Here is a 15,949-nt window from a genome sequence, read left to right on the forward strand (position 1 = left end):
AGGAGAGTTTTTTAAATCTATGCCTCAAGGCAGTTTTGAAGTAAAGAGAGGGTTTAATCTGGTAGCAGCAAAGAGTATCTAATAATGTAGCTGATGGATGTATATATAAAAGAGAATGCCAATTTAAAATTATGGGTAGCAATGCCCCTGTGGGTCAGGAAATGTGTTCCTCAGAGCTAAAGTTGGGCCAGTAAAGTGCTACTCAGATTTTTTTATTCATGTTCTTTTTAATGTATATAAAAAAAATCAGCTTTTCTAACTGTGCCTTAGGGCCTCGTTTTTTTTCTATCACAGGCTTTTTCCAGCTCAAACCACTTTCACGACAACTATCTCATTAGAGTTTGACAAAAGCAATAGGCATAAAGCAGGTACTAGTGTGGGCAAGGCAGGGAACACGGGGAAAGCAGAAACAGGTTCTGCTTTTTCTTTGTGTTTTTCCCCCCATTGTGTAATCGTTTTGAATGTAAAAGTCTCTTTCAGATGAATGATTTATTCTTATAATTCATTGTTCACTTATTCTCCGGGTTTTTTTAATACAAACTTTATACACTTGTTTAAGACATCTTTAAACATGACACCATCTCTGAAGTAAAGTAAAGGTATTTATTTTGTCCTTTTCCTTTCTTGGAAATAAAAAGAAACAAAATGTGCCTAAATAATTACTCTGTGGGCGTCAATTTATGTCATTTGTTCAATTAGTCTGTAATCTTTTGTGGAATATAGCTAAACTAAATCCATGCCTTGCAAAGGCAGAAGAGTATTTTTCTTCTTGAACATTTTCTGTATAGCTGCCAAAAAAAAAAAAAGGTGAAGGTTAGTGGAAAGTGTCTGTGTGACTTTCCCCTGGCAGGCGGTAATTATCCTGTACCGATTCCATTTACTCCCATTTTGGCCACCCACTTAAAGCCTGGTAGTGCATGGCAGTCATAATGGATTAATTATTTTTGTAAAAACATCAAAGGAGAATAAAAGAAAGTAGGAGATGCAACTAGAGGCAGTTCTTTTTTTGTTGTTGTGTAATTTCTGTAATTAAAATAAAGGATGAAATAACATCTTTACCCGCATGTTTTTCATTGTTACTTCTGTAACGACGACAGGGATTCTCTTCTCCGTTTTAGGGATTTATTTTTGAGTTTGTGAGGAGTGTTAGGAGATCAAGTTAAGTTTATACCCTGCAACATATTTCCTGTTTCAATTCTTCCAATTTTTGGTGGTTTTATTTGCAACAGAAGATTGCATATGTTGTTGGAGAATTGCCCTTTTCTATGCCAAATGAAAAGTGGAAAAAAGAGGAAAAAGAAACAGGCGTATTAAATAAATTTTCAGGATTTATTTTCTGTCGTGATGTTTGCAGGTCTATCCATCTGTCAGTCCTCCCGTCATCCATCCATCTTTTTGTCAACCAGTCCTTCCTTCTATGCATTTGTTAATCATCCACCCTTTCATACGTCTATCCTCCTGTCCATCCATTCTTCTGTCTGTCTGTCCACCTTTTTTTCTGAGCAGTCCATCCGTTCATCTATCTATGCATTTGTCAATCAGCCATTAATTCACCCATCTATCCATCCTTGTGTCTGTTTGTTTGTCTGTCAGTCTGTCTGGCCACTCATCCCTAAAATTTGGATTTGGCACAGAGAACTCAGAAAAACTGAGGATTTTTAGTGTAAAGAACTTGATCCAAACCCCATATTTGTTGTACAACTGTACCCACTGAACAGGTATATTAGTTCTGTGGAGATCTCCGCTGTTGCTGTGCTTTATATAGCAAATTAGATCATGACGGATTGTCTCTCTGTGCCAGGCATCATTAAGAAATTAATAATGTTCCCATTGAAGCGACACAGATATAAAACTACACACAACCTCTTTCTCTTTAAAGACAAACACATAGATCATGTTCCTCTACAGAACAGCAGGTCACTAACAACTCAAGTTATCACAATTTTACTCAACAAATTCATTTTTTTTTCCTGTCTGGTTGTAAAAGAAACTCAGTTTTTCAAAGAAATAAAAAAGACTTGTGAAAGAATAAACTGTTGCTTGTCTGAAACATGTTAATCAATTGGGTTATTTTGCTATATTTAGGTTTCATATTGTAAAATAGCAGCTATTTTATTCTTTGTAAATGTTTATTTATAATGTATCTGTGTGCTTTCATTTGCTTGACACTTATTTGCTAACCTGGAGAGCCAGATTGATAATGTGTAGCACTCTCCTTTCTGTACATTATAAATCTGGGACTGCTCCCATCGAATGTGTGTTTGGGAAATCGAGGGACATGCAGCAGAACTCTGTGAACTGATTGGGCGAAGCGACACCTTGTGCCCGCCTACCAAAAGTTAGTTTTAGCCAATCACCTTACCAAAAGAAAATGTTAGCTGCCAGCGCCATCTTTAAGTCATGCAGTTAAAGATGCGGTTATTTGGATAGTAACACTTGTGACAGTCGTAGATTCAGACAAAACCGATGTGATAGCAGCAGCTTGGCGTGCGTTCTCCTGCACCACCATGCTTATTTTGGTTCAGCTGGCGGGCTCGGCAGCTCTTGCTTTCGTCACAGTTGGTAAATCCTACTTTAAACCACAATACTGTAATGTGTTTGGCCCGTGGCGTTTTAGTTCAGGCCTGAACAGTTGAGACGGGGGCAGGATGAGATGTAGTCTTGTGTGTTTGTGAACCCACAAATAGCGCGAGAATTCAGCTTGCAGCCAAGATTACCTATTCACAGACATTTCTCCACTGCGGGACAAATTAGGGGTTTTTCTATTAAATTACGTTCTATAAGTTTATGTGAAAACTGTTAAAGTTGCCTTTGCTTAAGTCATTTGAATGATATCATCTTTCAGTGAACCAAACAATTAATATATTCACTGTAGTTTCCTAAGATTAACACCAGTCTTTCTAAGGTATTTAACAATTTAGGGACGATACAAAGATTTTAGAAACTCAAACAGGAATGTCACATTATTTAAGGACTTTTTAGAGCATTATTTATATTTGCGTTCTTCAGTTCCCCGCTACCACTGGCAGAGGAAGCAGCTCCACAGCATGATGCTGCCCCCACTGTACCTGACATTTGCTGCAGTGTTTGCTGAGTGACTTTTCTAAACATACATCTTCTCACTTTAGCCAAATAGCTCAAACTTTGCACCATCTGGTCACAAAACATTTCTCCACAACACATCTGGCTTGTGCACTTCGGTAGCTGCAAATTTCAGTCAAGCTTGAAGAGAGCAATTTTGGAGCACGGGTTTATTCTTGGTTTTGCATAGAGGCGTAACATGTATCCAGTATGTATAGAATTAACTGTCTGTGACTAAGGAAAATCAACAATAAATTCACTCTTGTGCACCTAATTTTTGTAAACAGTTTGTATGCACATGTCTGTCTGGAACTGTGTCTCATATAAATGTTGCTTCAAGTCCTATTATATACATAATACATGTTCATTACAACTCAAGAAAGAAAACAGAACCAGAGAAAGAAGACATGAAGACTCTTTAGCTTTTAAACTCAGGACAACAGGGTTTTTTTCAACTTTGAAATGTAGTCCTTTAAACCTAAATGTAAATTTCCTTTTAAAACCAATTTAAGTTATTGCACACCACAAAGGTTTATTTAATATACAAAATAAGACACAATGGCATTTGCATTTTACTCCCCAATAAAATCAGATCAATTTATGTTAATGGACGGTGTCCTCCTTAACATGCTCTTCTTTTTAAATGTCTTCTAACATTATGTGCACTGTGTCCTTCTTTCCTTTATTGTGGGCTTTACTTTGGTTTTTCTTTGCATTTGCAGTTAAAGAACAGTCTGAGAGACGACCTGTGTCTGGACCAGGGACCGGAAACTGACAATGTTCCCATCATGTATCTTTGCCACGGAATGACTCCCCAGGTGAGCCACTTTTCATTCCTAAGCGGTTCTGTTCTCATCTGTCAATTCGATCTCCTGAAACAGCAGCAAACACCGGTCACACAAAGAGATCCAAAGAGACAGGGTCTACTACACATAATTGGAGAAAATTCACTTAAGAGAACAGCCTTTGAAGAAGGTAACATTAGAAGTGTGGCAAACGTCTCAATAGTGTTGATAGAGCAGAAAGTCTTCTGATGGACCGATGCATGGCTTTGTGTGGCTTCTTTATGCTACAGTTTGTTTCAGCAACAAAGTTGTCAATCTCTATAGTTCTTTTACTGGTTTAATAATGGGTCTTGGAGATGGATGAATTGTAAGCATTTAGTTTGTTGTTCTGCTTGTTTGTCATTATATCTTGGATCCAAATAATGCCTGGTTTACGCGGCAAGATTTAAAAATTGTCGGTTAATTTTCAAATGGTGAGAGACCCCACACGTGATGATATAAAATCGTAGAAATAACAGGTTTGGTCCTGCAGTGTGTTCTGTACAGCCACACAGCAGGCATAACACACACACACACACACAGATTTCACTCATGAACGTTCAGATATCAGACAGGAAATCCCTCAAAACCTCTTGAGATGAAACGTGAGTCCAGAGTAAATAAACATGGCCGACGAGGTATTGTAGTTACAGTTTCTGTCCAACTCCTCTCCTTGTCATTTCGGTTATGATATGCTTTACACGAAACGTTGAACAAACATTCATGGCGTTGCCACATATCGGCGAGTCGGTCTTCCGTCTCTGACGTCTGTCACACTTTCTGGTGCACCGTGGCGGTTGTTTTGTCTTCTGTGTTTTGGATTCCCCTCTGTGTTTCCGTCACCTCGCTTTTTGATCGGCTGCATGTTTGTCCTCGGGGAACAGCCCACGACGCTGGGATATCGGGCCAAGACAACTCAATATGTTGATCAGTCATTTCTAAAGAAATGTTCACATGCCGCATCTTTGTTTATCTCTGGGGAAGAACGTGATTCAATCACAAGTCTGCTCCAAAAATAAACCTTGTTTTACTTACAGTTGTGACACCCCGGCATCTAATAGTTGTACTTACAACCCTTCCTGTGAAATAACTTTAGTGAGACCCTTTTTGTAGCCATCGACCAGTCTGCAGAAGTTTGCTGCACTCCTTCAGGCAAAATCCTTTTAAGCTATGAGATATTTGAGGAGTTTCTTACATTTACAGCCCATTTCAAGGCAGACCGTAACATCTTGTGGAGATCAAGATTTGGTATTTGACTAAGACATAACATTTCTTAATACTCAGCCAGTCCTTTGGTGAATTTAATGGTATGTTTTGGGTTGGTTGCCATGTTGTAGTGTCCAGTTATGCTTCAGCTTTTTTTGCAGATACAGATGTTCTATCATTTTGCACAAGCACTTTCTGACTCATGGTGGATTCTGTGACGGTGGACTGGGTAGGTCCTGGTACCGCAAGGCTTCCCAAACCATGATATGTCCACCTCCATGTGTTATAGTTAGTGTTAGTTTTTCTTTCTTTTTTTCTGGGATGCTGCATTTGGTTTAAGTCAAATATATCATCTATTCTTGTGTTGAAATAATTTAGTTTTGGACTCCTCTGTCTATAGAACATTATTCCCAGATACCCTGGTATTTGTCCATAGGCAAACTTCAGTGTGTCCTTCATGTTTGTCTTTAAAAGCAAAGGTTTTCTCCTTGCACACATCCCTTGACAGTTAAACTTGAGCATTTTAAGGTGGCTGGAGACTTTCTTTAGAAACATGGGATCTTGTTTCAGGGTGAAGATTTGTTTTAAATGTGCTCTACTATTTTCCAGATAGTGCTCTATCTTCTTCTTTGTCATTCATTTGAGATCTCTTTTAATCACTTACCAGACTCATAACTTGTAAAAATCCCCTTCCATTTACCACACCATAGTCCTCACTAATGCCTCAGTTGTCAGAACCACACAAAGCACAATTTCTGAGTTTTAAACAGGTGAAACATCCATCGAAATGTTATGAAGTGACACAACTGTGCAGTTTTAGCCCTTTAAAGTGAGAATATATGTTGAGTTGTCCAAATTTATACCTCCACAGAAATTGTTTTTTTTTTATTATTTCTCTTAGCAGAGAATGTTTACTGGAGTTTAGCTGATTTTTTTTTTTTTTTTTTTTTTTTTTGTGAATTGAAATATTATAGTATGAATATCCAAATGTGTAAATACGTTACAAAGAAGTAAAAGCTCCACATTTTTACAGTAGGAATCCTTTATTAATGTATTTTTTTGTAATTGATAGTTGTTGCCTCCCTGAGCGTAGCAGTACAAAAGAAAGACATCACGTTGATTTATTATCATTATGTAAGCTTTTTCCAGGTCTTTAGCTGTTAAATGGTAGATTGCATTTAACAGCTGGCTGCTAAATTAGTTTGTCTGTTGCCTGCTGCCAAAACACCTAGTAAAACAAAGCAATGCTAAAAGGCTGTGGAGTTTCACGGAAGTGCAAATTCTGACATTTTTTAAATGTTTTGTGGGTTTTCTACAAGTAAGTGGTTTATTCTTACATTGAGTCACCGAGGTTTTGGAATGAAAAAAGTTAAATCACTGGGAGAAAGTTGGCTCTTTTGAGTATAAAATTTGACAAATTCAAACATAAAATATTATTGAATCATCATGAAGTTTGGAGGATTTCCAGTCTTTAGCTTTTCGCTCCTCTTACAGCTGAAAGAGCAGAAAAGTTATGAGGGAGTCAGCGAGCCCAGTCATCAGCTCTATCAGCTCACTGCAGATTTAGACCTCTTAGTTCCAAAGTGTGACTCTAGCTACTCTCATGGCCCGCTTAATGGAGACTTCAGGGAAAAAAAAAAACAATTTAAAAACCAAACCACGTTTCACCACTTTGAAATGCTCTGCATCATGATGAGGGAGAAAACTGTCCATGTTGCATAAACATGGTAACAAATTCAGAACTAGACTTTCTATATGTCGCAGGCCTGGTATCTGGAAGAGCTTTGTCTCCTTTGTCAGTAATGTTAATAGCCTTGACCGGCACATCGACGTCTGAAACAGCCGCCTGCGCATTTATGTGTCCCTCCTTTCATTTTGCCGTCTCATATGTACTCTGCTCTGCTTAATCAGCAGGTGCTGATAAAGAAATCGACTTGTATTGGTTCCTTTTTATCTCCACAACCGTTGTGGAATGCATTAAACATTGTTTCTTAAGACCCCTGCTTACTTTTCTTTCTTTTTTTTTTTTTTAGGAAGCAGCTTCTTTCTAATGATTTTGGTTAGTTTGAGCTCAGCAGATTCATACTTGAAATATTTTCAGGTCCACCTCATGAATTTGGCTCAGACTAATTAAGAATAGGACAGACAGAAGGCAGGTAAATGTATTCAGCCTCTGGCAGGCCAGACTGCCTTCACTCCCAGTTCACCAAGACCTGTGAGCCAGCTTGATTCCAGTCCTCCGGGGTACCAAGTGATGCACTAATCTTCTTCTGAACTATGAGATGACCATGTGTTAAAATTCAAGTAGCGGTTTTGACAGAACCCCCATGGTAATTGCAAGGAGAATTCATTAAAATCTTATTCTGAACCCCGATTGTACAATTTTTTTCCTGAGCAATTTTAAAGTGTTGCAATCATTAAAATTCTTAGCCTATGGAGACATAGAAACAGAAAACCCACTTTAATGCAAATGGGTTTTTTTTACAAAGAGTTTGTCTTGAAAATAATGACGCAGTGCATGCATGAAGCTCTCTTCAGCTCTTGGTGAGGATTTGCAAAAAGTCTTAAAATAGGTTATTTCTTTTCTTTTTCTTTTCTTTTTTTTGCTGTGGCATAATTTGATCTTGAAACATTATGGAAACTTTAACCTTTTGTTCAGAAAAGGGGAAGAAAATCAACGCTTATTGATCACCGGTCCCAGAATCATTGGCAGCCCTCACAATTTATATACAATATATGTCATAAATTCAATTGATTAAGAACTTTCAATTAGTATTGCAGGACTTCCTGTTTTCCATGGATATAAATACCGTGTCACTCTTCAAAATGGGAAAATCAAGAGCACATGCTGTTCAAATAAACCAGATATTTGTTGGTCTGTATGTGAGCAAATGGCTGCAAGAAAATTGCTTTAAGGCCAAACTTGCTGCTCTTACTATCTTTTGACAGAGCAATAATAACAAATAAAAAATAAAAACAACTGGAAATCAAGAGGATTTAGCCTGCTGAGCTTGTCAGCATTCTGGCAGACTTAGATATATAGACACATATGTTTTTCACAGAATTTTATTGGTAAGGTAATTGGTATTTTTTTTACAATATTACCTTATAAAGAACAATCCTGTCATGCTGATTATTGTGAACTTAGAGATCCACGGTGACATCTGGTGGGGCCTGGCCCCAAATGCAGAGACGCACAGATCAGGTGCAAAAGAAAAGAGGGATATGTGGAAAAGCATCACATACCCATTATTAGGCATAGAGGAGTCTGTGGTGCTGTGGTTATGTTTCTCTTGGGGAACCTTATTAGAGCTCTAATTATCCTGAATTCTCTCATATTTTAAATACTAATCTCATGGCTTCCTCCAGAAAACTTAAAAGGGCTCCTCACTGGGTATTTCAACTGAATAATAATCCAAATGGTTCTGTAGAAACAATACTAACCTTTTTCTATGATTTTCCTACTCTTCAGACCTAAATCATAAAGAAAGCCTGTAGCACAGGGGCGTTTCTAGACAGGGGCCAACAGGGGCCTGTGCCCCTGTAGAACTGTTTCTGGCCCCTGTTATGGCCCCTGTACTAAAGACATGATATTAAATTTCTTAGGATGATAAATGCTGACAAGATACCGTGACTGACTGGTCTTTGGATCAGTTGTATTTTTTTTTCATTTATGTTTTTACCCAATAATAAAATAACAAAATAATTAAAAAAATATAAAAAAAATTACAATAATTAAAAATTAAGCTGTTTCACGTTAAGCTCCCGCTGTATTGAGAAAAGATCAGGGGTCTGCAGTTCCAGAGCCACAACTGGCTCTTTGGCTTACTTAATATATAAAACGATAAAATGTTGACCTGTTAAGTCCCCCCCCCCCAATCTTTTGTTCTGTGCCCCTATGAAAAAACACTGGCCCACACCCTGGCCCCCCTGCTAAATTTGGTCTAGAACCCCCACTGCTGTAGCATGATCTACATAACCCAATTTTGTAAAGTATTGCAGAAGAATGACAAATTATAGAAGAAAAAAGAGAATGTAGTTAAATTAAATGTTGGATCTCATAGATTTCCTTTGCTACTACAAAAAAAAATTATTAGTTTGAAGGATTTTTGGGGGCATGTTTTACTAGGGGCATCAAAGCAACTGAGTGTTGCACGAGTTCACAAGTGTTTGGACCCAAGCTGAGCTCTGCCTCTTCAGTTTGCAAACTAATATTTTATTTACGGCAAATGGAAAGATTATTTTTCTTATCTTTGGAAGAATTTCAGTTTATGCAGATAGATAAATGACTCGTAGTGAGCCTTAATTCCGCCTCTGCACAGTATCCTGCTTTCAGATAACGAGGATTTTTAGGGTCTTTGAAAGGAGTCAAGAGAGCTGCAGAATATTTATTGCGCATTATGGAATCAGCGAGGGGAACTAATCACTTTAAAGACTCCAGATCTTCATGGCTGTTGAATCAGAGGCGCATGCATAAAACTACATGTAGACCGTATTAGCGGGTATTTTCTGTCCTGTACCTGCTGCGGTAATCAGCTGCGACTTAGAGCAGAAGGGGTAAATTCATAACCTTTTGGAATATTCTTCGCTCCAACTGCCCCTCGTTGAAGTAACCTAATGAAATGTGCCGCTGCAGTGACAATCTCTGCAGTGGATGACACCTGCTGAAAGAACAGCAACCCTGTTTTTGTTCCAAAAAAACTTGTACATCCCCCTTAAATCTGGGGGTTTGTACCACAGGGGGTTTAAGCTGAAGGTGTGCCACTGACAGCGCTTCACAGCTGATGTCAAACTCTCTGACACCCCTCTGGTCTTCTCACATCTTCACACATTTCGTTCTTTATTCATGAGGAATACCTTCTGCGGTTTTGCTCTGCACAGCGCCTATTCCCCATTCCGATCCTTGCTCTGTACTCGGGTTCATCCGGGGCTCTAGATTTCCTCTGAGTCACCTTCCCTCTGAACAGAATGACTGAAAGCGTCTGTGTCCAAGCGGATGGATGGACGTGGGCTTGAATTCTTGATGATCAGCTGAGCCCCAGCTATGCATGATTGCTACTTGGTTTCCTCTCAGCCTTTTTGACGACGATAAAAGGAGAGATGATTAAAAGTGTGCACAGAGGATGGGAAGAGACTGAAAACGAAGCAAAGACGGAGCAGGCGACGTTTCGTAGATGAGGTCTCGTTGGGGTGGTGTTTAGAAAAGCGCTTCTTCGCATATGCTGGTGAACTACTGACGCTGTTGGTGTGAGATCAGCTTTACAGGGAATGAAACAAGCCCCAGAGGAACCGTGTTAATCATGGTTTCAGGCAGGAAAAATCAAACAACCAACTCAAACCTAAAAGGTTTCAGGAAGCAACACATTAAGGTGTTTTTTTTTTTCGCATCTTTTCTCATGACTGATAACTTTGGGGATGTCTGCAAGCATGCTTTGAAAGCTGCAGCTATCTCATACCTCTGCTTTTCCCCATTATTCTCTTTCCTAAATAAAGTTTGTGTTGTGTGTGTATTTATATTTATATTTATATATATATATATATATATATATATATATATATATATATATATATATATATATATATATATATATATATATATGTATATATATATATATATGTATATATACACATATATACATATATATATATATATATATATATATGTATATATACACATATATATATATATATATATATATATATATATATATATATATATATATATGTATATATATGTATATATGTATATATATGTGTGTGTGTGTATGTTTGTTTAATTCAGCTTGAATCTAGTTCATATCTCTTTTTACCAGCCTAGATAGAAATCTTTTATTTATTTTTTTGTGATTAATGAGAAGTAAACAGACTTGGATCCATGAGAGCCGCCAGCAGGTATTGTCATCACTCACCCATATTAGTTGGTAATAGGTAAGATTTTTCAAAATGTCTCCAATGTTTCTGGCTCATCGTGTTAACATTTATAAATGGCCATTACTTAAGAAAGTGTGGGGCTTAATGACCAAACATTGGAGGTTTCAGTATTAGCATGTTTGTGTTCAGATTTACTAAGTATGTACACCCTCACACCCAACTTCCAAGGTGGTCATAAGTTTGACCTACTCTGAAAAACATGCAGATTAATGAGGGCTGTTCACGGTGCCGTGAAAAGAATTTTTTTTTTTATATTGTCACATTACAGCAACAAACATAGTAATATGTGAAAGTCCATAATCAGGAGGGGAGGTGAAGGGAAATGATTAATGCTTTCCAAATGGCATGCTTTTGCATTCTGCCCAATTTACACTGCTATACATAAATACAATACAGGGGGAATTGCATTTATAAGTCACAAAATAAGTAAATCGAATCCACATATAGGTAATATAATCCTAGACAGGCATTCTGTGATGGCCTCAGAGGTTTGTGAGAGAACATTAGTGAACAAACCTCTTAAAGAACACGGTAGACAGATCAGCGATAAAGCTGCGGAGATGTTTTAAACAGGAGTATGGTATTAAACAAGATACTGAAGTTTGAACTGATCTCATGGACCACTGCTCAATCGATCATCATAAAATGGAAAGACTAAAGCACAACTGTAAACCTACCAAGACACGGTCGTCAAGCCAAAGTGACAGGCTGGGGATTGAGAGCATTAATCAAAGAAGCAGCCAAGAGCTGGAGAGCTGCAGACATCCGTTATCTAAGGTGGGAGAATCTGTCAGCAGGAGCTGCACGCTCTGCAAATCTGGCCTTCATGAAAAGGTGGCAGAAAAGTGCCACTGTTAAAAGAAATGCTATAGAAAAGTCCCTTTTGCAGTTTGGTAAGAAAAGGAGGGGATTAAGCATATATGTGGAAGTAGGCAGTCGGTTCAGGTGAGACCAAAATGTAACTCTTTGGCGTAGATGCAAACCGTGTGGCAAAAATATTAATAAAATGAAAACATCATCCCGTGACACGGCAGTGGTGTAACGGCTTTTTGCTTCACCTCACTGTATCATGACGGCTCAAACAAACCCCTCGACTCTGGTTCTGGCTGATGGACATAGAAGCTTCTGCGAGTTTGTTTGCCGACGGTCTGGAGATGAAGTCTCGGTTGTTAATGATGAAACCGTTTACACTTTACCCTTTGTCAGATTCAGAAAAAAAATGCATCCTTGGAGTCAGGGGCTAATTTCAGGCGCGTGTCAACAGAGTCAGACGGGGATGTTTCTGACAAACTAGACAGAAATTGCATTGGAAATTAGTCTGGTAATAGAAATTTGATCTGTGCCCCAATATTGTTGTAGATTGGCTAAGAAAATTGTTTTTGTGGTTGGATCAATGTGAGACAGTCCTTCTGGCTGCTTCCTTGTTCAGGGTTGCCACATAAAGTCATTACGACTTGTGCACAGATTTTGATCAATAATACAAAATTAGACCTTTGAGATTATATGTCATGGAAATATTACTCTGTGTTTTTGTATGTGTTTATGTCACATTTCTGTTTCCAAGACCTGTTAGAACTGCTTGTTGCGTTTTCTTTCGCTTATTTCAGGGAGTGACTGAAATGACTTAGCAACAGCAAATTAACCAGAATATTGAACTCGTCGGTTCCAGCACAAATGAACAAGCTGCCAAAAATCTTGTGACAATATTTGATGTATGTAAGAGGTTAAAAACCAAGCAGCTAAACATGTTTAATGTAACGTTACACTTTCAAACACAGCCTTACTTGGGGGAGAGAGAAGCGATTCTCCTGTTGGAGACTTTTCTTGTGGCTTTTCTTAGATTTTCTTAGAATAGTTGGTTGTGTATTAATACTGTACATTTTAAATGGAGTTATCCCAGCAGCGAGTCATTTTTGGCGGCGTCATCAAACTAAGACTGTTTCCAACTAACAAAATGTCTTCTTTCAGGAAAAACAGTTTGACTTTCTAAAACGTTTCGGCGCGCCAAGATTGCTTTGTTTCTCGCTTTTCATTGTAAGGAAGCAGGATCCCGTTCACAACCTCCAGCAGGTCATCCAACTCCTCTTTCATTTTAAGAAACCTTCATATAACTTTCTGACAGGCTTGCTGGATTTTTAGAAAGCCGGCCAAGGCATCACTGGTAGTAAAATATACCAAAAGCCAGCTAGGTAATATTTCAGGTGATTAAAAAGTACTGTTCAGAAAATGAGAAATATTCTAAGATATTCTAAATTATGACTGAATGAATTAATTTCAAGCCAGAAGGTTTCTGTAAGACAAGTAAAATTAGGGGCAGTATGTTGATACTGTTGATACTGTTTCCCAACATGGGGAAGTAATATTTCTAGATGTTCCTTTGGCAACATCCTGATGTAAAGTGAATTTATAACGGGGGGTTTTTCATTACACTCATCCAAACGTGGCATTACACTGCTTCTCTGTACTCTCACCCATCTCACATCAAATAATTATCTTTTTCAATGAACTCAGTGCCAGATTAAGCCTAATTTGTGTGGATCCTCCTCTTTTTTTTTGCCATTGCGGAGCTATGTAAGTAGTGCTAACAAAAAGTTGTGAATAACTGTGAAGTGGAGGAAAAATGTGACATGATTTGTAATTAGTTTTTTTCTTCAGGAAACAAAAATCTGAAAAGAATATTTAAAAAAGCTTTGGCCTTTTACTAAAACCAGAGATGCAGTTCTTTAGATCACTCTCTATCAGTATTACACATATAGAAACTTTGCGTTTTTCGCATTTTTCTTAGCAACCTAGCTCAAGTTCAGCGATATTGGATAGAGAGTGTCAGTCAATATAAATTCTCAAGTTTTGACACTCAATTGGTTTAAAGCCTAAACACATTAGCACGCTTTGGTCTAAGCCATTCACACTGCTGTAGGGTGAACCTCCGCCCAGTCTCAAGTGTTTGTCAAACTCAAACACTTGAGACTTGCAGGCTTGCCTTGCTAACCTTGCCTGCAAGCTGTATTCGCACAATATTTGTGCGTTCACAAACAGACGGGAATCCGTCTTGTGTCGCTCTTGCCTCAACCATTCGGGACCGAACCAAAAACACTTCGGGGGAAATCACGTTGCAGTATTATTGTTTAAGGCGGGACATACAACTGTAACGAAAGCAAGAGCGGCCGAGCCCACAGCCGAACCAAAATAATCATGGCAGCGCAGGAGGACGCACGCATAGCTGCTGCTATCACATCTGTTTTGTCAAAGTCCAGCATTTCTTCTTTGAAAGCAGGACAGCAAGAACTGTCCTGACCAGGGTGACTTGTTGTGGTTTCTCATGGCGCCTGATGCTTACAACATTTTCATTCGATACCGTGATTGGCTAAAACCAAACTTTGTGTCTGTTCAACAGCCGATAATGTGCAGAACAGTCGAATGCTACACATTATCAGTCTGGCTGGCCAGGTTATTGCCTTGCCTCTTCACATAAATTCTGAGCTGCTTCCCTATCCCTGTAATGGTTTCCTTCTTACCCCTATTTTTAAAGGGCAGATTCATGGAGTACATGAATAGTCCTGTCATCAAGTTCTCCCAGCTGATCTGTCAAACTGTGAAGCTGCCCCACTTGCTATGGGCCTTTTGACTTTGAATAAAGCTCTCCATGCATGGCCTGTCTCTTTAGCAGGTTGATCATCTCTTGGCAGGTTTCCATTTATGCAGAATTGTTGCTATTTTTAAAGTGCCATTTTAGGAGAATGGACTCAATAGTGCGCTGTGAGCTGTTCAAAGCTTGGGATATGGTTTTAGACGTTTATGCTCAAATTATCCACAAGTTTCTTCCCTGCTGTGTTCCTAGATCTTTGTGATGCTGTTTGTGCGTTAATCTAACGCTTGTGGCTGTTACAGAGCCGCTAGACTTACACTGAGATTGGATTACACACAGGTGGACCCTGTTTATTAATGAATCGATTGGAATATTATTTAGTATCAGAGTAAAGAAGGACTAAATATGAATCCATCCCACACTTTTTAGATATTTATTAGTTAAAAGCCACATATAATTCTACTTCAACTTTGCAATTATAACCAACTCTCTGTTGGTCTGTCTTATAAAAACCCAATAAAACGCATTGCAGTTGGTGCCTGTAACTGAGCGAAAGGAGTAAATGTGTGGAGGATATGAACGGATTTTGTGAGACACTAAATGCATCTCTTTCCATCCCTCCTGCTCCCACTAATTCTCCATTCATTCAGACAAAGCTCTAATGATGATTTTGGACATTCTTGCATCCATAATGTTTCTCTTGTCTCCTTGCCGTCGCAGCAGATGGTCTTTTAGGCAAACACCTGCGCTTTGTCTCTCTCGACATTTACAGCTGGCAATAATAAGCTTACCAGCAGCTTCGGACAGGGAACAGTCACTCTCACAGCGAGGAGAAGCAACAAACACCACTGTTCTGTCTGGCTGCATAGGTTCAGTTATCTCATTATCTGTAGGGGCGCAGAAAGGCAATGAAGTGTGATGGTGATTTTCCTTTTTTTTTTTTAACAACTTTAACAATTCTTTTCTATCTTAAGATAAAACATTTCAAACAAGACATTAGAGCTAATAAAATCGTAGAGGAACAAACAAGGAAGATAACAGAGTTAACAAGAAAAGTCTCCCACTTGGACATAAATATGCCACTGCTTTCAACTTAGCAATTTTTATTACATAAAAAACTAATGCTTCACCACTATGGAGTAATTGTAATTTAATTAAATCTCAGATTTGACCTCACATGGCCATTAAGGTGGCGTTTTAAGTTGACAGTTCTGGTTTTATTGTGTAGATCAGGGGTTCCCAAAGTGGGGGTCAGGACACGCCCCCTAGGGTCACGAGACGCCTCTTGGGAGTCCCAAGATGAATTGTTGATACTGTTCTA

The 15,949-nt window shown here is 38.5% G+C and overlaps 1 protein-coding gene across 2 annotated transcripts in view; it reads left to right on the top strand.

Moving 5' to 3' along the window:
* galnt18a (UDP-N-acetyl-alpha-D-galactosamine:polypeptide N-acetylgalactosaminyltransferase 18a) overlaps positions 1–15,949 on the top strand; it is a 205,796-nt gene that overhangs the window by 158,081 nt on the left and 31,766 nt on the right. For both annotated transcript variants that reach the window (XM_012867633.3, XM_012867634.3), the window contains exon 9: positions 3,804–3,899. In XM_012867633.3, coding sequence (XP_012723087.2) covers positions 3,804–3,899 — 96 coding nt within the window. The remainder of the gene's footprint in view (positions 1–3,803; positions 3,900–15,949) is intronic.

This window comes from Fundulus heteroclitus, chromosome 2, assembly GCF_011125445.2.
Source record: "Fundulus heteroclitus isolate FHET01 chromosome 2, MU-UCD_Fhet_4.1, whole genome shotgun sequence".
NCBI classification, from domain to species: Eukaryota; Metazoa; Chordata; class Actinopteri; order Cyprinodontiformes; family Fundulidae; genus Fundulus; species Fundulus heteroclitus.